At 45.7% G+C, this 25,579-nt stretch overlaps 1 protein-coding gene and 2 long non-coding RNA genes across 3 annotated transcripts in view; 2 read left to right on the top strand and 1 right to left on the bottom strand.

Moving 5' to 3' along the window:
- LOC116101008 overlaps positions 1 to 10,368 on the top strand; it is a 20,889-nt gene extending 10,521 nt beyond the window's left edge. Inside the window, exons 2-3 of the long non-coding RNA XR_004122762.1 lie at positions 8,082 to 8,194; positions 9,914 to 10,368. This is a non-coding gene — a long non-coding RNA (uncharacterized LOC116101008). The remainder of the gene's footprint in view (positions 1 to 8,081; positions 8,195 to 9,913) is intronic.
- A 2,858-nt stretch (positions 10,369 to 13,226) lies between these two features.
- Gal3st3 (galactose-3-O-sulfotransferase 3) lies at positions 13,227 to 23,980 on the bottom strand. The gene is made up of 3 exons (XM_031389275.1): positions 23,640 to 23,980; positions 18,950 to 19,186; positions 13,227 to 14,944 (listed from the first exon to the last, which is right to left on the bottom strand). Exons 2-3 carry the CDS (start codon positions 19,072 to 19,074, stop codon positions 13,774 to 13,776), a joined length of 1,296 nt encoding a protein of 431 aa, XP_031245135.1. The 5' UTR covers positions 19,075 to 19,186; positions 23,640 to 23,980; the 3' UTR covers positions 13,227 to 13,773.
- On the top strand, positions 14,277 to 15,814 carry LOC116103379. The gene is made up of 2 exons (XR_004123466.1): positions 14,277 to 14,400; positions 15,585 to 15,814. It is a non-coding gene; the product is annotated as an uncharacterized LOC116103379 (long non-coding RNA).
- Positions 23,981 to 25,579: the final 1,599 nt, after the last annotated feature.

The following is a 25,579-nucleotide window of genomic DNA, read 5'->3' as shown; positions in this document are numbered from 1 at the left end:
ACTCAGAAATCTGCCTGCCTCTGCCTCCCAAGTACTGGGATTAAAGGCGTGTGCCACCACCGCCTGGCTTCCTTTTCTTTTTCTTTTTCTTTAAGTTTTATTGCATTGTGATGAGAAAAGACACATAATTTCAATTTATCTGAATTTGTTAACATTTAAAAACATATTTTTAAATAGAATTACATCACATTCTTCTTTCCCTTTTGTACCCCAACTCCTCCCAGGGACCATTCCCCCTGCCATTTCCTTTTTTTTTTTTTAAATCATATTGTTTAAAATTTATAAGATATTGTAATAATAAAAATTAGTATTATAAGTTGTTTGATATAAAACAACAATCAATTGAAGAGTCTTACGTAGATGCTTGTCTTCAACAATACTGAAAATACATATGTATTTCTCAATATAAATTTTAAGTAACTCCAAACATATTAACGGTATGATATTTTAAAATAATTTATCACTATTAGTTTTTTCAAATGAACATAAATAGATAAAGTTTTTTGTTTGTTTGTTTGTTTTGTTTTGTTTTGTTTTTAGTAGAGCTTAAAATCTTGGCTCTTACTGTGGTATAATCCCAAAATAAGAACAATTTTTAGATATTGGAGTTCATTGTAATAAGGCTGTACTTCAGTGACCCTCACATCACCAAAGGATTTTACTTCCATAGTAGCTAAGCTAAGAGTTGACAGTTCTGCTGCGCCAAGGAATGAATTGTTGGCACAATTTTTGGATACAGACTTCCTGCTAAGGTCAAAGTTATTTGACTTGAGTGAGTGACTTTATTCTCAGTCCACAGGGAACAGGTTACATTCATTTAAGGAATAGTGTGTTAACTTGCCAACCAGGATGTCAGTTACCCACTTACATCTCTCTCTCTCTCTCTTTCTCTTTCTCTCTCTTCTATCTTTCTTTCTCTCTCTCTTTCTTTCTTTCTTCTTTCTCTCTCTTTCTTTCTTTCTCTTCTTCTCCTTCTGCCAAGTAGGATGTCAGTTCCCATGGAGGTCTTGGGAATTTAAACTTTACTGGACTGCTACCCAAAATGGAAGCCTTATTTTAAATAATTTCTTGTATCAGTGCAGGTGTCTTTTATGTTGGCATCCATCCCTAGGGCAGTTTATAAAAGCAAGTGCCATAAAAGCTCATACACACATACAAGAAGTGTTACTGGGTGGTTCGTTCAACTCCAAGCTTATTGTGGGTAACTATACAAACAGTTCTACTGAGTTTTATCATGACTGGTTTCCAAGGGCACAGAACATAACAGAATATGAAATCAACTTAGGCATGAGAAAGTAGTAACAGCAGAAAAAAAAAATAGGAGAACATTTCCTTATAACATTAGTAAGAGCACAAAATGACAGGCTATCAGGTAACAGTTACCTAGGCCTTAACATTCCTTCTATACCTTAATATTTTAGCCTTATCAGAGAGAAAAGCCAGATTGACTAAGTCAGCTGGGAGAGGGGTTTGAGCCAGAACAGCTGAGTTGAACCAGCCAGTTAGAGTTCAGAAAGAACAAGAAAGGGTGAGCTTATTCAGGAGCAAGTCTCAGAGGCTCAAAACATTCTAGGCCTAGGTGAGATTGTACAGAGGCTAGAAGCTTCCAGGACTAGGTCTATGATAGCAGACTGAGGCAGTAAGCCTCAGAGGCACCATTTAGGCAAATAAAAAGTACCTTTACAGGAGCCAGTTCCATTTAGGCAAATAAAAAGTACCTTTACAGGAGCCAGTTGGGAGCTAGAACAACATAGAAAATCCATCATTCAGAAGCAGCATGTGAGGGAAAAGGATCTCAAACAGAGAAGTCCCAGATGTATCTGTAGGACTTAGACAGCCACTCCTTCCTATAGGCCAATGAGAGGGATAGACACAGAGTATACTTCAGTGGGGAACTAGTGGAGAAGCAGCCGTGAGCAGTCTACCTCACAGTAATCCTGAAAATGTTGCATGCAGCTCATGAACAGTTTGGTTGTGTTCAGTTCGATTCCCAACAAAACTTGAAAACACAAATCCAATAAACAACAGAGAACAACAGGAAAAGACAGTACAACATGATCCGAAAAACCAAAACCAAAACCAAGCAAACAAAAAACCAGACAAACTCAGATTTAACGTGGCCACCTTCACTCATACACTAAAACAAGGATAGTAGGACATCCTCTGTGGCCTAGAGACTGGGCATATAATCTCATCAGATTTCGCTTTTGTCTCTCCAAATGAACTCCAAAACAGAACAGAACAAATTGGGTAGATCCAAGCTTCAGAAGGCCAGCAATTCTTACTTTCAACTTGCAAATTTGGGACCATTGCAGTCTAGGGTACCTTTGGTCTATAAAGTCCACAGTGGCCTTGCTCCCTCTGGGTATTCCTGACCCCTGGCCCTAAGTCTGGGGTCTCCCTGGGGCCTTGCTGGGGGGCCTGCAAATGTTATGGATCTGGTGACTCCTGGGAAAAGACCCTAGATTCATTCCAATTATAATGAAAAGGTTTATAGATTAGCTTCTAGTAGGATGAACAATATCTGACCCAAGTTTGATATTACCACAACAGAGGGTTATGGGAAAGACTTTTAAAGGAGGAAAATCACAGGAAGGCCTTCAATATCGATGCAAGCAAGTAAAACCTCTTCTGTTCTGCCAAGTTGAGTGGTTAAGTCAACTCAGAACAATATTTAGATATTTACATAGTGAAGTTACAGAAATTACAGAAGCAAAAAAAGCAGCTAGTCATATAACAAATAGATAGTCACAGCTGTACTTTTTTTTTTTTTTTTTTTTTTTGGTGGGGGTGTGTGTGTCACTGAGTCAGGGTTACTGGGAATTTATCCTCTAGGGACTGGAGTCCAAGATAAATGGCAAGATGGATGCCTAACATAAAATGGAACTTTTTCAGCCACTGGCCTCAAACTCACAGATTCACCTGCCTCAGTCTCCTGAGTGCTGGAATTAAAAGTGTGAGCCACCATGCCAGGCTAGCCAATCAGTTTTTTAGTGAATGTCAGGACCAAGTTTTAGGTGACTCTTAGATCCAGTTTAATCAGCTCCAGCTGGGCGGTGGTGGCGCACGCCTTTAATCCCAGCACTTGGGAGGCAGAGGCAGGCGGATTTCTGAGTTCAAGGCTAGTTTGGTCTACAGAGTGAGTTCCAGGATAGCCAGGGCTATACAGAGAAACCCTGTCTCGAAAAAACCGAAAAAAAAAAAAGCCATTAAAAAAAAAATCAGCTCCAGAATTAGTACAGCAAATGTAAGTATTCTCCTGGGCTTGGGTATGGGTGATCACATCATAATCCCTGATACAAGGGTGATTGGTTTGTTGCTGGATGGCAGATGGCTTCTCAAAAAACATAGGCATAGCGCCGGGTTGGGATGTAACCGGTATGGCTCAGGCACAGAGCACTTGCCTAGCATGCCTAAGCCCTAAATTCACCCCCAAAACTGCTAAACAAACAAACAAACCCCAGAACCCAGAACCCATAGGCTGCCATAGAGGGAGGGAGGGATTTCTAGTGGTTCTTTTTTTTTTTTTTTTTTTTTTTTTTTTTTTTTTTTTTTTAGGTTTTTCGAGACAGGGTTTCTCTGTAGCCCCGACTGTCCTGGAACTCACTCTGTAGATCAGGTCAAGTGGTTCTTATCAAAGCTCTCAACCTCAATGCCTTTGGCTCTTGAGGACAACTTTAGACAACAAATTTAGTGTCTTTTTTTTTTTACTGTGGAGACATTGTCTCTGCAGTGACAATCTTGAGTTGTGGACATGATCCTTAGAAAGCCACTAAATTGAACTTTTAATCAGATCATTGAGGACCTTTGAAGATAATGATGATTATTTGTGTGTGTGTGTGTGTGTGTGTGTGTGTGTGTGTGTGTGTGTGTATGAAGGTCAGATGACAGCTTCAGAAGTCAGTTCTCTCTTTTCACCCTAGGTTCCAGAGGTCAAACTCGGGTTACTCAGGGTAAGTTGCAAGTGCTTTAACAGTAGAGCCATCTTGCTGACAAGATAGGGTCTTCACGTAATGGGGAACCACTTCCCTACCATATGGCCTAATGTGCTAGTCATTAGCTTTCTCTTATGTTAACAAAAACCTGGGAACAACTTATAAAGAGGAAAGGTGTATCCAGGCAGTAGTGGCACTCACCTTTAATCCCAGCACTTGGGAGGCAGAGGCAGGCAGATTTCTGAGTTCGGGGCCAGCCTGGTCTACAGAGTTCCAGGACAGCCAGGGCTACACAGAGAAACCCTGTCTCGAAAAACCAAAAAAAAGAAAAAAGAAAAAGAGGAAAGGTTTTATTTGGTTCAGACTCCATTGTTTTGGGGTCTGTGTTGAGGCAACACTTTACAGCAGGAATGTGAGCTGTTTATTTCATGGCTAAGACACAAAACAAAGAAAGCAGGAGATTCTAGGCCATACCCTCAATGACCCATAAACCTTTCTCCAGGTCCTACCTCTTAGTGTTTTTAACCACTTCCCAATAATCCCTTAGTTGAGAATCAAGTATGTAACACAGGCTTGGGGTGGACATGCCAGACCTAAATAAACTATAGCATCCAGAACCCCTGTTTCACATTAAATTTCTGAAGTACCTTCTATTGTTCTTTCTCATACCTAAGGATTCTCTCCTGACTGCAGTCTTGTTCTCCTATTGGTGTCCCACACACTGCTGTTTGGGCTCCATTTCCCTGCTCTTAAAGGAGTAATTGCCTGAATTTGTCATCAGGGGTTCCTGAGGAGGGAACCAGCTGGAAGGTCTAGGAGCAGAGGAGACCTCAGGTGGCTAGGAAGGTGGGTGAGAACAGATTCTTGGGAAACAGCTTCAGTGAGATAGCTAGTTTAGTGGGGGGAACAAAAGTTGCTTAAACCTTTGGGAGTAGGTAGGGGCTTTAGGGTGAGTGCACATCATTGGCCAGGGCCAGGGTACTGGAGATGCCTCATTTGCATAAGGAGGAATTTTAGGTGTTGTTGGATATGACCTTATTAGGCAAGAGGAAGTTTGATATGGCTACAGGGCTGTGTGAACTCCTGGGGGCTGGGATGGGAAGGGAGGAAAAAGTGGTGGCCTAGGGTTGTGTGAGCTGGGAGACCAGGCCAGGGTGGGGCAGGGAGTGATCCTACTTCTGTCACAGGAGGGTGGGGAGGGGGCAGAGCGAGCAGGGCTGGCAGAGGTCCTGAGTTCAATTCCCAGCAGCCACACACATGATGGCTACAGCCATCTGTACAGCTACAGTGTACTCATATACATAAAATAAATAAATAAAATAAATCTTAAAAAAAAAAAAGATGTTAATGGGAACAGCTGCTAACAATGGGGGAGTGGGGAGGGAGAAGAGGCACAGAAAAAGCACCGGGAGGAGTTGGGGTGAGTTGTTAGGTGGAAGAAGTCAGCCATGTACTGGATGTATTGTAACAAGGAGAGGGGAGAGGGAGACTCCAACCTCCTGGGTGATTCTGATTCCCTGGTCCATGACGCGTCAGCAGATCAACACTGGTTGTGGAGAAACGTCTAAGTCCGAGACAGGCTATGGAGCAGATGGCTGGGAATAAAACTTGCCTTCTACTCCTGTGCTCCAGGGCCTGGGATATGTGTGTCTGGGGTTGGTTGTTGTGTTGTGTATCGGATCCTGGCATTTCTATTTTGTAATTCCATAGGTGTCGAGGTCTTGGAGACAGGATTTATCCCTGTTTCATGATATGGAAAGCAGGTGATCAAAGCCAGGAGAGTCTGCCCGTATTGGGATTCTCAAAGGCTTCTGCACACTTGTAGAGGGAAATCTCCTGTTTCTATAATAATAGGTTTCTCTAACAAAAAAAAATCTCCAGAGATGGGTATTAGGAGGATTAGGGAGGGCCTGGGCGGTAGTGGAGTTAGAATGGAGATTAACAAAGACAGCCATAAGAATGGAGAGAGAGGTGGGGGGACGGGCATGGGGCGTGACCTGGCTTGGGCAGCAACCACCAGGTCATGATCCTTCCAGGAGATCCTGTTGTGGGGTCAAGGGTGGCATCTCCTTCACCTCCTCAGACCTTGACCGGTCAACAAGAGATGGGCCGTCTTCTTCACTGGTGGGGTGATGTTAGACATTTCTGGCTGGTACTCAAATAGGTCTGGGCATGTTCTGTAGAAAGACACAAAACCCCTTCCCGTTGTGAGGAGAGGGTTGGTTCCCTTTTATATTCTGTCTAAGGGATCAGACCATGGTACCAGGATGGGAGGAGTTAATCTTGGTGTGTGCAGTAGAGGGAGATAGATAGGAGGGTGTTTAGGGCCCTTGTAAATATCATTTGACTAATTGAACATCACTAATTGAACATTAGGTGGGGTAGGTGATTGCTTTTAGATAATTCCTTGGCTCTGGGGACTGTAAGAAATCCCCTTGAGATGGGCAATCTTCCACTGTGAACTGAAGGCTTAAACGGGGAGCCAGTAAAGGCAGGGCCATTGTCAATTTTTAATCTGTTTAGGAATGCCCGTGATGGCAAAGGTGGAGTGCATGGGCTCTTTCTGAGCTTTTTCCCATGTAGGCTGTGGCCCGTGTGAAATGTGTTTGTGCATCTATAGTGACAAAGACATATTTTTAGTGTCTGAATTGGGGAATATGAGTGTCATCAATTTCCCAGAGTCTTTGAATTTGAAAATTTTGGAGATTAGTGACCATAGTTTGTAAAGCTGAGTGGTAATAAGGGATGCACAACAGGAGCATGTTTTTATTGTCCTCTAAGGTTGAGCAATAGGGACGAAGGGGAAAACTTATATTTGTGTGTGTGTGCGAATAAAATTGATCTGCTTGCTCAACAGAAGCTGTGAATGCTCCTATAGAGGTAGGTTGTTCAGCGAGGGCTCAGATATTGGACCTTGTAGGGATCTGACTTGCTGAATAGAGAGGGGAGAGGCCCTTTCCTGTAAGAGAATGGAAATGTGGATGAGAAGAGAGGATAGTGGATTGTCAACTAGTTTGACAAAAGAATCTTGATAACCAGGGAAGCAAATTAACAACCTGTATACTGTCTGAGAAAAGAATAGAGGGTCCATTGACTTCTTTGAGGACTAAATAAATTACATATAGTTCCTTATATTTGGGGAGTCATGGGACAACTCTCTAAATCAAAGAATGGGGAGTTCATTCCTGGGAAAGTAGAATGTTATTGCCAGGGCTCCTCTCTTCCCTCCACCAGTAAAAACTGAGCAGGTCTCAGTGATGGGTCCTTTTAAAGCAAAGGGGTTAACCACCACAACAGAGGTATGGCAGAAACTCAACTTTAGTTAAGGTAATCAGATCAATTTGTCCCAGGCATCCTATTAGGCTAATTTCAAAGTGAGAGTGATTTCCGAGTAACCATTTCATATTGGAGAGAGAGAGGGGTGACATGGATATGGGGTTCTTCTCTTAAGGTTTTCAGGGCTCTTTCCCTGCCAATCCTAATTATAATTGTGACTGTATGAACCACAGTTAGAATTCTAGGTGCACTGCCCACTAGGGTGTGGAGCTACTCCAGCAATCCCTGGGGCTGATACAATGCTCCCATGAGAATAGGGGAGGAGTTAAAAAGAATAAGCCATAGGGCACTGTTGGATCATACCTAGAAAGTGCTACCTCTTTGGGGGCTGGATTAAAGATACCTAAGGCCTCAACTGCCTCAGAAGAGAGCTTGAGGGGAGGAAGGGTTTGTTTGTTTGTTTGTTTGTTTGCTTTAATCACTGTTTAGAAGATCAGAGAGAGGCTGTAGAGTACAGGTCTGGAGTGAAAACCAAGGTCTTGTGCTCTGCGTATTCAGATGCTGATTTCTGTGCTGGGAGATCTAGTTGCAATCCAGACACAGACATTATCATGAATATTGAAGGATCCTCTGTATCAATGTGATTTAAGAATGTTCCCCAGGGCTGGAGAAATGACTCTGGTTAAGAGCACTGACTACTCTTTCAAAGGTCCTGAGTTCAAATCCCAGCAACCACATGGTGGCTCACAACCATCCATAATGATGCCCTCTTCTGGTGTGTCTGAAGGCAGCTACAGGGTATTTACATATAATACATAAATAAATAAATCTTAAAAAAATGTTCCCCAATAATCTCTGATTGTTTAATAGAAGGTTCTACAGCCAATGACTGGGCAGAGGAGACCAGAAGACAGAACTTTGGGTCCCAGCCAGGGGTCTGAGTGAGAAGAGCCAGGAGAAGGGTTTACCATGAGAAGAAGCAGGTGAGGATCCAGGAGAAGGAGGGCTATGAGATGGAGGACGAAAAAGATGTTTGCCATAAGGCTGGACATGAGGAAGAGTCATCAAGGTAGTTCCCCATGAGAACAGACAGCTACAGCAGAGCAAGCCAAGGAGACGGTGAATGCAGTAACTTGGGGCCTGTGGCTGGGAAGTAACTAGATAACAGAAAGGGTTAGGAATATCTGCCAAGTTATTGTGCCTTAATGCTTGTTGAATAATCTATAAGTCTCTATCTAAATTATTTGGGAGCTATCCAGGTTAGAAAAAAAAACTTCAGCCTTTAAATTTTATCCTATAGTCAAAGCCAATGAAGGTTTCACAAAAAAGCTTTGGAGAGAGGTGAGTGTTAAAGTTTGAGGGAAGGAAAGGGTGGGTTTAAGAGGGTGCACCGAGGTGAGGGAAATTTCTGTTCCCAAGACTGGGATAGGCAGAGTATGGTGTATTTTGTGAGGAGCTATTTTAAATCCAAGGAAAGAGAGAGGTAGAAGAGTCCCCACACCAAGTTATCATCCATTTAATGATATTAATGATAAATGTGGAGATTTTTTTGTTTTTGTTTTTGAGACAGGGTTTCTCTGTATCGCCCTGGCTGTCCTGGAAATCACTCTGTAGACCAGGCTGGCCTTGAACTCAGAAATCTGCCTGCCTCTGCCTCCCAAGTGCTGGGATTAAAGGCATGTGCCACCACTGCCTGGCCAAATGTGGAGATCTTTGTCTAAGTAGGGCCTTAGTGCTATGGCAATGACCTCAGCATATAGTGGGACTGTTTTCATTGCCATTATAAGGAAACTTTCTCATACATTTCTGCTTTTACTAGAAAACTTTCTAATGCTAAGATTGATTACATATTGTTATATTCTGTGCCTTTGGAAACCAATCACAATAGAAGTCAGTAGATCTGTTTTGTATAGTTACCCCCAATAAGCTTGGACCCAAACCAATCATCCAACAGCACCTCCTGCACCTATGTATTAGTTTTTATGGTATTTTCCTTTATAAGCTACCCCTGGGGTGGAGCGGACATAAGAGAGACACCTGCATCAATATAAGAAACTATAAGACTTCCATTTTGAGTAGCAGTCCGGTAAAATTTAAGTTCCTAAGGCCTCCCTGGGAACTGATATCCTACTTGGCAGAAAGAGACATACATGTATATGGGTAACTGACATCCTGGTTGGCAAGTTAAGACATGAATGTTAGACAAATCAAGTCTACTGTCACAGTTGAATACCCCAACCAATGAGAACAGAATAAATGTACAACAAAGTCGTGTTCCTAAGGAAACCCCCTAGAAGGGGGTGGTTGTGATGTTAAAATCCTGTTCCCTAATTGGTTCTTGATTTGTCAGTAAAGAAGGCCAGGGGCCAATTGCTGGGCAGAAGGTACAGATGAGACTTCCAGATCCCGGGAGGAAAAGGAGATGTGTCTTTCTGCCATGCTTTGGCGGAAGAAGAATGCAGCAATCATGTGATGTCTCAGGGAGAGATGGGGCTTTTGGTCTCTGACACAGTTGGGTGGCCAAGGATGTTTGGCAGGGGCTAGGTGGAACTAGCCACTGAAATTTAGGTCAAGTAGGGAGATGGAGATAATAAATTGGAAAGAGCAAGCTTTTCCAGGCAGGAGATAGTAACACCTATCAGTTGTCTCAAGTATGAAAATTGTGAAGGAATTAATTGTGTATGTGTGTCTTTTATCCTCAGATTCAATGGTCTCGGGTGGGAGCTAGTAGCTCTGTCACCTCCAGTAGAGCAAAAGGGAGAGACACGCCGTTGGCACCTGGCGTTGTGGTTCCTACATGAAAACAGTGGCCGTTGGAGCCTGGACCTACAATGCCACCTCTGTAGTCCCAGTGAAGTCTGCCGTCAGAAGCCATCAGAAGACTGAAAGAACTGAAAGACTAGTAAAAGCCCTATTGTCTTCAATAAATGGATTATGTATGATAAAAACAAAAAACAAAACAAAACAAAAAAACCTACAGGCAACATTCCCTATCCATAAATCCTGATTGGTGAAATAACTTGGCACAGATGTTTGTGGCTTTGGGGCTTAAAAACCCTGAAGAATCTTAAGGTCATGGTTCAGTTCCTGAATCTGGACCATGGCCCTGGTCAACCAGTCTTGGGGAATGTTCAATAAACTCTCCCTGCCTGACAGAGATCGGTGTTCATGTGGTTTGTGAGGTGACTCCTGGACCCAACAATGCCAACCTATGACATATACCATGTAGAGAGTATTAATACCGGGGAAATTCTGATAAAATCAGGTGGGGTACCTTGAAGGAGCTTCTACAAACCAGCCTACTAGTAGGTAGATTATCAAACTCACTGTTTCTAAAGCTCCATTTAGGAAACATGACCTCACAGGGAAAGAAAATGGGACTCAAAGGCCTGTTTCAAAATATGTAGCCTGTAGGAGACAAAGCCAGCTTTGAACTTCAGAGCACTGATAATTGCTATACAAACCAGATGCATTGCCATTCCCTCTCTGGTGACTATTTCTCTATCTACTCCAGACCTTAGGATGACAGCCTTGCAGGAGCCACATTTGCTAATGTGACAAGAAGCAGGCCACAGATTAGACAGCAAACAGAATGCATGTTCTATAAGGAATCTTGTTACAAGGCACTGGAGGCCTAAGGGATTGAGCCTGTCTACTGGGTATAGCTGACACTGGAGCTATTTGGATTAAGGGTCCTAGAGTCCCTGCCTCAAGTCAGACAGAGGAGCCATCTCCTGGTGTTCAAGCATTCCATTAGTCTCTGGTCTGGGTAGTTTTGAATCTAGCCTTGTACTTATATTGGATTTGGACCATATAAAACAAGCCACGTCCAAGGGCCAAGGAGCACAGGAGAGGCCCATATAGGCAGATACAAGGATGTCTGAGTTTTCTACACCAACCAAGAGCAGGAGGAAGGATATTCCTTGCAAATGCATGACCAAGGACTAGAGCTATGGGGTGGTGGTAAAATGGCACTTTCTAGGCCTGGGGGTTAGAGGACACCTGTCTTTCGATAGATGGCCTAGAGTTTAGTACAATTCTTTATTGCTACTTAGCAGCAGAGACTAATCACAGCTTTGCATGGCACTAATTATTGCTTCTTTCAGAGCTCTACTGGTACAAAGCCGGTGCTACACAAATAGCCCCATTCAAATTCAGAGAGTGCTGAGGTTTTTATCTTTTTTGTCCCCTCCAAACCTTGTATTGAAATTTAGTCTATAAGTGAGTTGATAGGAGGTAGGAAGGGCCTGTGAGAAGTGACAGGGTTGGGTGTGTGTTCTTCTTGGGGACTGAATTAATTTCTGTGAGAGTGTGCCATATTATCTTCTTTCTTCCAAGTCTGGATCTACTCGTCCTTCTGCCGTGAGGCCCTCACCAGCTAAGTAGAGACTGGTGCCATGCTCTCAGTCTCCAGAACACCGAGCCAAAAGAGATTTCTCCCTTCATAAGCTGTGGAATCTCAGATACTTTGTTATACTACGAATAAACAGAATAATAAGATGGAGTTTCATAAAGCCTGCCAAACAGCCACTACAATCTTCCTTGCCCAAACAAGCCAACCATTGTCTCACTGAAAAATAATGTAAGAGCTGATAGCAGTGTCTTACTTAACATTCTTTTGGGAGAAGGTGCAGAGTCCGCCTGTGGCGTGTGACCTTCTTTATTTGAATAGCACTAGACACAGCACATGTGAGCAGATACTGAAACTGCAGGGTCTGGGTTCAAATCCTGATGGTATTTTCTAGCTATATGACTGGATCATCATTTAACCTAAGGTACAGTTCCATCATGAGGAAAATAATGCTTATCGAACAAACTAATTCAAGCAAAGCTCTACAATAAGTAGCTGGAACCTAGCAGACCAGGTTAGCTATCGTTTTATTACTTGCCTAAATATGTCAAGGTAGCTCTAGAAAAAAAAACAAAACAGAATTCCTAGTTCTCATTATACTTGTTTGTTTTGGGGGACAAGGTCTCCTTTATAGCTCTGACTAGCCTAGAACTATGTAGACCTGGCTGGCTTCAAATTCCAACGCACATCTGCTTCTGCCTCTGCCTCCTGAGTGCTGGGGTCAAGACTTTCACTGCCATGCCTTGCCTCTCTGATAGTCTTTGTTTGCTTGGTTTTGGTTTCTTGAGACAAGGTTCCTTTGTGTAGCCTTGGCTGTCCTAGAACTCACCTGTAGACCAGGTTTGGCCTTGAACTCACAGAGGTCCACCTGCCTCTGCCTCCTGAATACTGGGACTTGAACTACCACGCCTGGCTCTCTCTGCTATTCTTAAGGGAGAGTTTATTTAAAAGTTAAGAGTATCTCAGGGCAGTAGTGGTATGCACCTTTAATCCCAGCACATGGGAGGCAGAGGCAGGCAGATCTCTGAGTTGCCAGCCATCCAGGTCTACAGAGTAAGTTCTTGAACAGCCAGAGCTGCACAGAGAAACCCTGTGTTGAAAACAACTACTACAGTGTATATAGCTGTGCTAAGGGAAATTGGGAGAGGGGCTGATCATTATTCAAGTCATATCTTCTTGTGGGTAAGGAAAAAATGTCCAGTGGTGAAGTCAAGGCCTCACAGGGGTGGAGGGTAAAACTAGAGTTATGAACCCCTTTACCTGAAAATGACCCTGTTCCCAGCCTGCCAAAGCCTTACAGTAGTTGTTCATGGTTTCTAGACTTGTTTCCCTTGTTCATATGCATTCCCAAACTTGATGCTAGGGAAATGTGGTTGAACTGAATAAGAGGATACATTTTGGCAAATGAACGGAGCTCAGATGGCTATGGCTCGTGTGGGTATGCCAGGTGGAAGGATTGAGGAAGGTGTGGGCCTTTGGAAGAGGCAACAGAGAACTTGATGCACGTCTGGGTGCATCCAGCCACAGCATCTCTTTAAGATTTGCCTCATCCTCAAACCTGGGAATTCTGGCTTTCAATAACTGACATACACCCTGCATAATTTAGAGTTGTTTTATTAAAAAAGAAGAAAGAGAAGAAAGAAGGAAGAAGAAAGGAAGGAGGAGAAGGATATAGAGGAGGAGACGAAGGATAAAGAGGAGAAGGAAAAGAGAAGGAGAAGGAAAGCCAAACAAAAAGCCCAACCCAAGAATTCTTGGTTCTAGGTGTTTGGGAGCAGCTTAGGTGTATATAGGGAAGGTAGAACCTGGAAGACAGTAGGGGACTTAGGCAGCCCTGGGAAGAACAAAAGCCCAGGTGCTGACCGGAAGCACAGCATTTTCCTAGGACTTAGTCCCTCTCGGGAGCTTGTGGTCATCCACTTCACACAGGTAGGGGCTCAGCACCCCCAAATGACAGGTGGGGTGCTCAGTCCCCAGAAAAAGGCAGGGTGGGCAGTACTAGAATGCCCTTAGATTCTTGTCAAAGTCACCAACAAGTTGGGAAGGAGTGGGTGGCCCCTCAGTGCCATCCCAGAAAGTGGGGTTCAGGCGACACTAGGGTGGCAGGCTCAGATGCAGACGCACCTCTATTTGGACACAGGGCTCAAGCCCGTGGAGAATATAAAAGGGCCTTAATGGAGCAAGACCTGAGTTCCCGGAGACAGGCGGAACTCAGGTACCCTGGGGAAAATGGGGCAGTGCTCTCATTGGCCGAGGGGGAGGATTATCCAGGACGGGTTCTGGCCTGAACCGCACACCACCGCGGCGTTTTTGCTTCCTCAACAGATAGTTTGAGTACTGCACCTCTGGCATAGCAAGCTTGAGGCAAGCCTCCGTCGTAGGGCCAGCGCCGCCTCTAGGCAGATCATAGCCCATGATGTCCACTTTGCGGCTAGGCTGCCAAGGCTGCAGCTGCTTTGTGCGAATCTGGGCAGCGGGTCGCAGCACCGGCTCGTCGCCAAAGCAACGACGCAGCAGACGCTGTCGGGCCTCGCGCAGCTCGCGCGCCTCGCGCTCCACGCATGCGCGGCCGGCGCGCGCTACGCGGCGCCAAAAGGTGGCGTTGAAGTGGTCGTAGAGGCCGGCGTCGAGCGCGTTCCAGGCGCGCGCGGCCCGTGCCAGCGCCTCGGGGATGGTGGCCAGGCGCGACGTGGCGGCGCGCGCGTTGAGCTTGGCGTAGAGGACGTCCTCCAGGTCCCAGGCCAGGAGACGCCGCAGCAGCACGAGTGACTCGTCGAAGTACTCTGCAATCATGACAAGCGAGAAGACCTCCTCCACCTGGCGGATGAGGCCCGCCAGGTAGGCTGCATCGTCTCGAGGACTGCGCTCATTGTCGCCTCCCAGGTCATAGGCCAGCGTGTTGTGAGCGAACATAGCGAAGTGCTCGCCTGGACGGTAGTAGGTCTCAGGTGCGCGCAGGAAAGACTCGAGCGACGCGTTGGGCACGCGCCTGAAGGCCGGGCAGTACTGGTTGTAGTAGCTGAAAAGCGACTCGAACATGGCGGCGGGTTCGCGCAGGATGGTGACGTAGATCGTGTCTGGAGGCATGAGGCGCTCGAGTTCAGCACGGTCGAAGCGCAGATGGTTGGCCAGCATGTGCGGGGGCCTCGTAGCCGGGTGCACGAAGTGTGCCGAGAAGTTTCGCGGGTAGCAGAACTGGTGCTCGCAGCTAGGGTGAGGCAGGGCCACCGTGAGGTTGTGGCGCTCTGCGAAGCGGAACAGGATGTTCTGCACTGTAGTACCTGCTGTCTTGTGAGTCTTCAGGAAGGCCACGGCCATGTGCTTGGCACGGGGTGGCGATTCTCGAAGAGGCGGGCAGCTCAAAGGGAACAACTTGGGGTACCTGCAAAGCCCAGGGTGTGGGAGAGGAGTAAATGCGAGGACACAGCTTGAGTTTGGAGGACAAATGTGGTCAGTGTGTAAGAGTGGGTCAGCCTGCTCTTTACCCTCATGATTGGAGAGAGGAGGTGCCAGGTACCCTTTAAGATGAGTTCTACAGGGGCAGGAAAGACTGCCGGTTTGTTAAGAGCACTGCTGCCCTTCAAGAGGAACCTGGTTCATTTCCCCAGGCCCTATGGGGTCACAGTTGTCTGTAACACCAATCACATGCCCTCTCCTGGCCTCAGATGACACTGCATGCAATACCACCCATACACATACAAATAAGGGGCTGGGGGGTGGAGGGTGGGAGGCAGAGCTAGGTAAGATCAAGGTGAGTTGGAGATCAGCCTGGTCTCCAGAATGAGTTACCGGCCAGCCAAAACCGCACAATGAAACCCTGTTTAAAAGGGGTTGGGGGTGGGAGATGAGCCTGAAGACCCATGCTGACTCCTGGTAGCAGGTACACCCTCATATATCCTCTTCCCATTGAGTGGGACTAGACTTACTGATGAGCTTTGTGCAACAGAATAAGGTAGAAATGTTGAATCATCTCTGATTTATAGTGGGGAAAGGCTACTACTGGTTTTTCTCTCACTCTCCAGGATAATTTACATTGGAAGGAGGCAGTCTCAAAGAAACTGAGAACTGAAGAGTGCGAAACTATCTGAACCCTTTCAGATTCCTTTTAGTCAGTCCTTCAGAAAAGACTGTTCATCTGGCAGACACCTGACTGAAAGAAAACCTGCAAGAGACCTGGAATCAGGAGTTCTCAGCCGCATTTGGATTTGTGATTCATAGAAATGGAAAGAGAATAAATGTTTGTTGTTTTGAGCAGCTAAGTTTTAAGGACTTTGTTTTTTAATTTTTACTTATTTAGTGTGTGGATGTGCAGGTGCACATGGCAAGCAGGCAGAGATTAGAGGACACTTTTTTAGAATTGGTTCTTTCTCTCTGCCTTCTTGAGGCTAAAACTCTCCTGTTTCTGCCTCTTGGACTGTGCCCTTCTGGCTGATTCTCCATCTCTACCTCCCATTTTTCCTGAAGAGTTCTGGGATTGAGAGCTGGAGAGTTGGCTCAGCGGTTGGGAGCACTGACTGCTCTTCCAGAGGATCCAGGTTTCATACTCAACATCCACAAGGCAGCTCACACCTGTCAGTAACTCCAGCCCAGGTCTTCCGACAGCCTCGCACAGACATATATACGGGGAAAACACTACTGAACATAAAATAAAAACAAAGTATAGATTAAAAAAAAGTTCTGGGATTAGCTAAGAGATGTGGCCTATGCTTTAATCCCAGCACTCTAGAGACAGAGGCAGCAGAATCTCACTTCATCCTGGTATGCATGGTGTATATCTTATATGCATAGTGAGTTCCAGGACAGCCAGGGCTACATAAGAGATACTTTGTCTTAGAAAAGGAAAAAGGGTTCTGGGGTTAAAATGTGAGTCATCACACCTGGCACAGTCCAGACTGGCTTGGAAAGTCCTATGACCTGCTGCCAAAACTATTTTTTTTTTTTTTTAAAGCAGAGTTACTCTGTAGCCCAGAAAAGCCTTCAGTGGTGGTGTCCCTCAGTCTGGTTTTGAATCTGTGATCTTCCTGTCTCAGCTTTCTGAGTCCTGGACTCACAGGCGGCATCACCAACACCTGGCTTCTCTGCTAAGTTTTAATGTAATTTTTTTTTTTTTTTTTTTTTTTTTTTTTTTTTTTTTTTTTTTTTTTTTTTTTTTAGGCAGTGTCTCACTATTTAGCCCTGGCTGTCTTGGAAACTCCTGTGTAGACCAGGCTGCCCTTGCATTTAAAGAGATCTACCTGCCTCTGCCTCCCAAGTGCTGGGATTAAAGGCATCCACCACCACTGTCTGGCCTCTAAGGTTATTTTAAAATGCAGAAATAGTGTAAAGGACAATGGTCCTTTGAGATCCTTGAGGGATCTTACTTTAAATGTTTAGAAATGGAGGACCTGACTAGAGGCTGGAGTTGACTCAGTCACCAGTCTTGACTGTATTTTTTCTCGTTTCTGCTCTTTACCTAGTTCATGACTCTTTTGGAGGGGAGGAGGGTAACAGACTTTGCAGCAACACATTTCTTGTTCTTGTTACATGTTTCTATTAAGGTCTTTGGAGATCCATTCATTTATGTATGTGTGCATTTCTGGAGCTTTTGCTTTGTGCTAGGTATTGTTGTAAACAAGTCCTTATGCTACTTTCACTTCTGTTCCTAGATCCTGAAACAAGAATGTTTGGGATTACTGGTTAGCTATCAGATCTGGACAGTCTTTGAATCACACCTAATTCTTCTGTCCTAAGCATTAAGTGATAAGGCAGCTCTAAGCAGCTTGAGAACCCCACAAGGATTTCCTGTGTGTAGCTGGTTTGGGCTCAGGATAATGTCTATACAGGCATCATTTATAAAACTAGCAAATCACTGAAGAGTATGTGAAATATTGGGGAAATTGGCACCCTGAAAGGTGCAGGGATTTGGTGGTTCATACAGGGAATATGGAACAGAGGCCAATTCTCATTGCATGGTGTCCTATATCAGCATGACCATAGGGTTACACATTTTATAGATGAGGACATGAGCTCAGAAATGAAGGACTGTGTCCCAGCTAGTGGACTAGTAAGTTGTTTGCAGGGCTTAGGATTTAGCTCAGTTGGTAAAATACTTGCCTAGCATTCTTGGGCCAATAGGTTTGCTTTCTAGCATTTCAAAAACTTGGTGTCTGGATGTGGTGGTGCACACCTATGATCCCAGCACTCAAGCAGAGGTGGGAGGATCAAGGGCTCAAGGACAGGCAGGTGTAGTGCAGACCTTTAAACTCAACATTGATGGCTCAGCGGTTAAGAGCACTGACTGCCCTTCCAAGTTCTGAGTTCAATTACCAGTAACCACATGGTGGCTCACAACCATATATAATGGGGTCTGATGCCCTCTTCTGGTGTGTCTGAAGACAGCAACAGTGTACTCATTTATAAAATAAATCTTTTTAAAAAAATTTAAACTCAACACTAAGGAAGTGCTGTTTGAATCAGCCTGGTCGAAATTGTTTCAGGAAGAGCCTTTTGGTTGCAAAAGAGAACTTTAAAAGAGGGCTACAAGGGACTGGAGGGATGGCTCAGAGGTTAAGAGCACTGAATGCTCTTCTGAAGGTCCTGAGTTCAAATCCCAGCAACCACATGGTGGCTCACAACCATCCATAATGAGATCTGATCCCCTCTTCTGGGCTGTCTGAAGACAGCTACAATGTACTTACATATAATAAATAAATCATTCTTTAAAAAAAATTTTAAAAAAATAAAGGAGGGCTACAAAGTTGGTTGGTGCTGGTATTGGCAGAGAGGTGAAGACAGAATGTAAGTGGTACATGCCTTTAATCCCAGCACTCAGGAAGCAGAGGTAGGCAGATCTCTGAGTTTAAGGCCAGTCTGGTCTACGGAGTAAGTTCTAGGACAGGCAGGGATACACAGAAAAACCATGAAAAGAAAAAAAGGGGGGTGGAGTAGGGGCTACAAAATGAGACCCTGTTGAAAAAGAACAAAACATCCCAGGGTGATGTTTGCAACCTATTGAAGAAGCATTCAGCTGAGATGCTGTAGCAAAGACTAAGGCTCGATGCAGATCTTGGCTAACTGACTTATTCTGTGACTGAGCAATGGACCCATGGAGTCCTGTCCTTGCTTATTGGCTCTAGAGCAGCAGTTTTCAACCAGTGGGTCTTAAACCTTTGGAAAACACATATTTATATTATGATTTATAAAAGTAGTAAAATATTATAAAGTAGCAACGAAAATTTTATGGTTGGGGAACTGTATCAAAGGGTCTCAGCGTTAAAACCACTGCTCTAGAGGATGGAAAGTATTTGTGGATTACAGTCAGGGAGGGAAGCCCAAAGAAGCCTTTGGTTGCTTTGGACTACTGTACCTCCTGTGGGGCCATAGACCCTCATTAAGGTCCATCACTTACCAACTGAGCTGCGACCCCTGGTGGATGAGGAGGCTTACGGTGCTGCACCCTAGCACAAATAGCAGAATTTTCCTGCGGCTCATCATCTTGGTGGATTGCTGCAGGCACTGAAGGATAGGTGGCATGGTGGGGGGTTCACTCCTGGACCAGCCAGGGCCTCATTATCCTGGGCTTCCTTCACCGGCACTCATGGGGGGTCCTGGGGCTCTGGTAGCAGGGCCAGTGTTCCCGAAAAGCCTGGCAGAACAAGGAAACAGACAGGTTGGCAGTGGCCAGAGAAGAAAGGCTCCAGGCTTAACAGGACTGCTGCAAAAGAAAGATTAAGTGAGTGGGGTGAATAGAGATGCCAGAGCAGATCGAATTCCACCTCCTATCCCCAAGACCCTATCTCCTCTCTGTCCGGATAACCTAGTCTTGGGTGGAATTACAGGTCTGGGATGTGTCCAGCACTCAGACTATAGCCATTCTGTTTCTTGAGCCCTGTGTGTTTACCTCTCTGACTGTATCTAACTTGTCTTTGTCTCATAGCCATTTGAATCTAGTTCTACAGTAGTCTTCCCTCAGCACTAGCATGTGGCTCAGGACACAGAAGTCCCAGTCCAAGATTTTCTCTCTTCAAGAGCTCGTTATCTGACTCTTTGAGCCAAGGGGTGGTCCTGAGTCACCTGAGAATAAAGTCCTCAGAAACAGCCAAGCCCTCACCTCTTTCAGCCTCCCATTAGTGCTACAGGCCTAAAATATTATTACTAACTCCAGACACCACAAGTATTTCCCACTAAGCAGATGATGACAATGAGGTGCTGAGGTTAATGGTCACTTATTCATAGTCACACAGTCAGTGATAGCAGACTGTTGATTCAGATCTACTTATTTAAAAAAAAATTAGTCTCGCTATAATAGGTCTGACTGGCCTGAATCTTGCTAAATGGTCCAAGATGACCTCAAACTCAGAGACCCACCTGCTTCTGCCTCTTACATGCTGTGATTAAAAGTATGTGCCCTCAAGCCGGGCAGTGGTGGCACACGCCTTTAATCCCAGCACTTGGGAGGCAGAAGCAGGCAGATTTCTGAGTTCGAGGCCAGCCTGGTCTTCAGAGTGAGTTCCAGGACAGCCAGGGCTACACAGAGAAACCCTGTCTCGAAAAAAAAAACCAAAAAACCAACCAAACAAACAAAAACAAAACAAAACAACAACAACAACAACAAAAAAGGTGTGTGCCCTCGGGCTGGAGAGATGGCTCAGCAGTTAAGAGCACAAACTTTTCTTCCAATAGGTCCCAAGTTCAATTCCCAGCAACTACATGGTGGCTCACAACCATTTGTAATGGGATCTGATATACTCTTCTGGTGTGGGTTTGAAGACAGCTACAGTGTACTTGTATAAATAACAATAAGTAAGTAATATTTAAAAAACAACGATAAAGGGCTGGTGAGATGGCTTAGGGGTTAAGAGAACCGACTGCTCTTCTGAAGGTCCTGAGTTCAAATCCCAACAACCACATGGTGGCTCAAACCATCTGTAATGAGATCTGACACCCTCTTCTGGAGTGTCTGAGACAGCTACAGTGTACTTACATGTAATAAATAAATAAATAAATCTTAAAAAAAATTAACAACAATAAAAAAAGGTGTATGCCCCCACATCTGGCCAAATCTACTCTTCTGTCTCTAAAGTTCTTGTTCTTAGACTTTATATGAGCTATTCCTATTCAAAACTGATTTTTAGCTATTCCTATTCAAAACTGATTTTTCGATGGGCAGTGGTGGTGCACACCTTTAATCCCAGCACCTGGGAGGCAGAGGCAGGTGAGTTCGAGGCCAGCCTGGTCTACAGAGTGAGTTCCAGGACTGCCAAGGCTACACAGAGAAATCCTGTTTTGAAAAAACAAAAACAAATACAAACAAACAAACAAAAAAAAACCCTGATTTTTCAAGCTAGAGAGATGGCTCAGTAATTAAGAGCACTGACCTTTCTTTCAGAGAATCCAGGTTTGATTCTTAGCTTGCAACTTTCTGTAACTCCAGTTCCAGAGGGTCAGATACCCTGCCCTGGCCTTTGCCAGAGGTACAAGGCATGCACACAATGCACAGATATACATGCAGGCAAAACATTCACAGAAATAAGATAATTTCAGAAAACTTTATCTTTCCATCTCTGCCTGGTCTGGTAATTTTGCATACTTCTGAGCACTGAGCCCTCCAACTTGTGTCACTGCCTTAAGGGCCTGGGACTAAATCTACCAAGAAAGAAGTACTTGAAACCCTGGATTCTTGTCTGAATCCCATCCCCATCCCATCTAAAAAGCAGGTGGCTCATCAGCTGACTGTGCAGGTGTTTGGCCAAGACAATGGAATATCAGCCTAGGAGGAGTGGGCAGGGGTGGCTACAACTTGCTTTACTGAGAATTCTCAGCAGGAGATGAGCCTTCTGGGTAAGAAGAGGGAGAGAGAGGCAAGAGAAGGCCTTGATTTCTGGCCAGGCTTTCTTTCTTTCTTTGCAAAAATGTGTTGACAGTTCAGGTGGAAAGTTAGCTTCAGCAGCCATGCCTGCCCCTAGACTAGGGTGGGTCTGCCTTATCCCTGGGGTATATATGCAGGTTCAGACTCAGCATTAGCCTTTACATTGCTACCTCGGAAGGGGGGAGGGTTTGCAACCTTAGGAGAATATGCATGGAACTAGGACACCTGGTCCCAGGAGGGATGAGGTAACTCTGAGACTCTAGACTTGGCTTCCAGTTTCTCTTTTTTGTGCCCCCCTCCCCTCATAATGCCAGATTATATCTAAACCTGTTTAGGTGGAAAGATGTCTTGTTTACAACTCCCCTTATCTCCAGGTCACATCTGGTTTCTTCCACCAGCCAGTGAGACATAATCATTTTGGAGCCCAGAGAGCAAAGAGTCTGGCCTCAGAGGGCAGCCAAGGGCAGAGAGAGGAAGCCTAGGTCCTTCCCAATTTGGGGATTTCTGAGACAGAACATTGGTCTCCAGCAGGAGGAAGTCAAGGTCTTGGCCCTCTTAGTACACAAAGTTTCTATCACACGTCCTGCTTGGAGAACTTGGTGACCAGATGGTTTCCCAAGAGAAAATTAGAGGACAAGTCTTTTTCTACCTCTTAAATTTGCTGAAACCACTCTATTTCTCAGAGGAATCTGACCCAGCCATGGAGGCCAAGTGTAAGGGGAGCTACAGTGGATCCTTTCCTGGCCTCAGAGAATGAGGTTGCTGTCTTGGTACCTCATCTGTTCTACTAACAACTTTATCCATTGCCCCTAAGGCTTGGATCTGGGGAGCCAGCCAGATTGCTAAGGTCTGCAAGGGGAACAGGCCTTGATCAGTACAGGAATTCCCTAAGCGCCAGTCTCCAGGCTGGGAACACCAGGGATTTTGGCTTCTGGCTTATTCCCTCCCAATATAACCTAGTTCATTCTTGCCTACAGTTCCAGGGACCGTTCTGGGACTGTGAAGACCAGTTACCCTACCTTGTGACACATTCCTGGGCTTGGCTTGCCCTTGTTTCTTATATTTTTGGTTGTGAGCCTAGCCTTTAACGGCTGAGCCATCTCTCCAGCCCGTTGTTTCTTATTCTGTGTTGTAACTATGTCACTCTTCAGACCACAGGGCAGATTTTTTTCTTCATGACAGATTCAAGTATTTGAAAGCAAGAACCCTGTATCCTGTATATGGGTATTCAGCCAGAGAAACCATCCCAGGTCCAGATAGTCACACTTGGTTGGCTACTAGAGTAGGTAGATCAGCATTCCCTGGGTCAGGCCATGCCTATTGTAGAGAAGAAGGCCTCAAGGAGTTTCCTGGGCTGACTTTCCCTCTAGTCTTGAGGCCGAAACAAATTGGTGGTCATGCTGCTGGCGAGCATGGATGTCCACAGAGGCTTAACATACTCCTGTCTCCAGTGTCTTTTCTTTGGAGAGAAAGAGGTCTCCTCACCATACCCAGCAGGTCAGGGTGCCAGCCTTATCAGAATAGCAGTGCTAATTTTAGTCAGAATAATCTACCTCAGGCTGCTGCCCAGTTTTGTAAATTGCTTTCTTTTCTCCAGGGAACCAAGGAGAAATGGTATTGCCAGCCAGAGATTTGAAAACTAACCCAGATGTCCACCCTACTCCCAAAAGATCTCTTTCTCGCTCTCCCCTGAGAGCCACGCGGCCTTTGGAGGAGTGGATCCCAGGCCAGACCACTGGGACTTGCCCTCTCAGTGATGTGGAGACTTAAGCTGTCTTAGGGCATAGCATATCTCAGGTCGTGCAGGTCCCCAAACAGAAAAGGGCAGAGGGGGTAGGTAGCACAATAGAGAGAGCCTAGGAGATCGAATATCTTTCCATTCTTTCTCCCCCCTGCACAAGGTTTCCTCTCTCTGTCATCTCTCCCCCTACATGCTTTCATCCCTGCCTCTTAATTCTCTTCATTCTCCTTTCTCCATTACTACCCACTCCCACCCCCACCGTGCCCCACATTCCCTCAATTTCATCCCGATCTCTTCCAGAGATCTGGTCACTATAGGGAATAGGCCAGATTCAACCCCTTCCCAGCTTCCTGAGGGTACAGAGCCACCCCCTCAAGCTCTCTTGGCACAAGGCCCCCAAGATACTCTTCTGCAACTGCCCAGGCCCCCATCTTCTTTGCAGTGCACCCTTGTTCCCTCCAATCCCTGGCTGGCTACTGCAGTACTCACGCAGACAGGCTCTGTCTCCGACTTGGGTCAGGGCTACCCTCTGCTCCCCCTGGGCCCCTTGTCCTGAAATCTGCTGGGTCTGAGGGTAACGGGGGCTCTGAATGCAGAATGCCGGTAGCTTGCCTTGCTGCGCCTGAATGGGATCAGGTGGCAGCGTCTGAGTCTGTCCGCTCAGCTCAGCTCAGCTCTACCAGCCGCCCGTCCCCCATCTCACACCGGGGGCGGGGCGGGGGCGGGGGCCTGGCGGCTCAGAGGAGGGGGAAAAGGAAAAGCAGCAAGAAGAGGGGGACTGCGTAGTGAGCCTGCTGCTGGTGAGCATTTTCCTGTGGTCTTGGCATCTTTAGATGCAGGCATCTTTCCCTTGCAGCCTTGTAGAAAGAGCTCACTGAACACCATTGTGCTCAGCACGCTTCTGTCCATCAGAAGAGAAAACCGAGGCATAGCCGGGTCCTGTCGGTCACTGGAGCTTCTCGAGGTTGAGTTAGAGGTTCAGGTGCACGAGTAGTTATTCCCTATATTCCCTCTCTCTCTTCCCCTGTACTTCCCACCTCTACTCGTCTGCTGGCCCTTTCCCTTCCAGTTTGTCTTCCAGCTCAACTGAGGCATTGCCTAGTAGTTCTCCCAGGCCCGGGCAGGACTCCAGAGTTCTCACTTCTGACCAGAGCTGTTATTGGTCTGGGGTCTCTCTGCCAAGGCACCTTGCATTCGAAGTCAGAAACTCCAGTTTATTTCTGGTTTCTGCTTTTACTCCATCTTGGAGTCAAGAGGCAACATCCTGAGTCCTGCCACTTCCCAGCACTGAAATGGGCAGCTGCTTCCTTGTAACAGCTCTAATTGAAAGAGCTCTTGGTGGGTGTCTAATAGTGGCACCCTCTAAAACCCCACTAGATGCCATGAGACCACAGTTGATTCTAGGGGTGACATGAACTGCTGTCCCCTTTATTCTAGGAAAGGATCTTCAGGTAGGTTACCACCCAGAGCTGGGACTTAAAGAGGCTACACTGGACCTTTCTGGTCTCACATAGCTAATAAGTGGGCATCATGTAAGACTCCTCATGTCAGAGGCAGGGGCTCACGTGGGCATGTCAGCTTCCGTTTTCTCTCAGTCTTTCCCTTTGCACAGTTTGGTATCCTGTCTACATCTTAGGACAATCATGAAAAAAAAAAAATCAGAGATGGGCAGTGGTGGTGCACGCCTTTAATCCCAGCTCTTGGAAGGCAGAGACAGGAAGATTTCTGAGTTCGAGGCCAGCCTGGTCTACAGAGTGAGTTCCAGGACAGCTAGAGCTACACAGAGAAACTCTGTCTCAGAAAACAAACAAACAAAAAGAAAAAAATCAGATCCTTTTCTGGCCCTAATTATATCACTGACCTATCTGCTCTGTTATCTTGCCTTAGAGACCCTGTCCTTTTCCTCCTCCTTGACTCCTCTGCAGTCCTGTCTGAGCATACTGGGGCCTCCAGCCTCAGATGACCTGCTGCCGGCTCTCTGGTTACAGGGAGCAGAGACTTCCTTTGGGTTACAAATGGCTCTGTCTGAGTGAGCTGGCAGACATAAGGAAAGGCCACCCCAGTTCTTTCTTTAGTACTATCCTTTCTGGCTTTGGTTCCCTCTGCCCTCCCAGTGTAGGGAAGCAATGATAACTAAAGGGGGAAGAGTCAAGGTTTGGGTATAGGTGAAGGGAACAAGAACCATTTTACCCAGACCCTGTACTTCTGTCTCTCTCAAACCTCACCTTTCCTGCATTTTGCCCACCCCTCATTTCTAATTACTTCTCCCTTGGGGACAGCTGGTGAAACGGAGGTGGCTAGGAAAAGATCTGAAGTGTGTGGGTGGGAAATGAGACCATTTGTGTTCCTCTCCCTTATTCATCACACACAAAACCAAACAGGCTGTCATTGAGAGCGGCAGAGGGAAGGAAATAAGATGAACTGGTGGG

Source organism: Mastomys coucha, unplaced genomic scaffold, assembly GCF_008632895.1.
Source record: "Mastomys coucha isolate ucsf_1 unplaced genomic scaffold, UCSF_Mcou_1 pScaffold21, whole genome shotgun sequence".
NCBI lineage: Eukaryota > Metazoa > Chordata > Mammalia > Rodentia > Muridae > Mastomys > Mastomys coucha.
The sequence above is the reverse complement of the archived record's forward strand: the minus strand, read 5'-3'. Positions and strand labels throughout refer to the sequence as shown.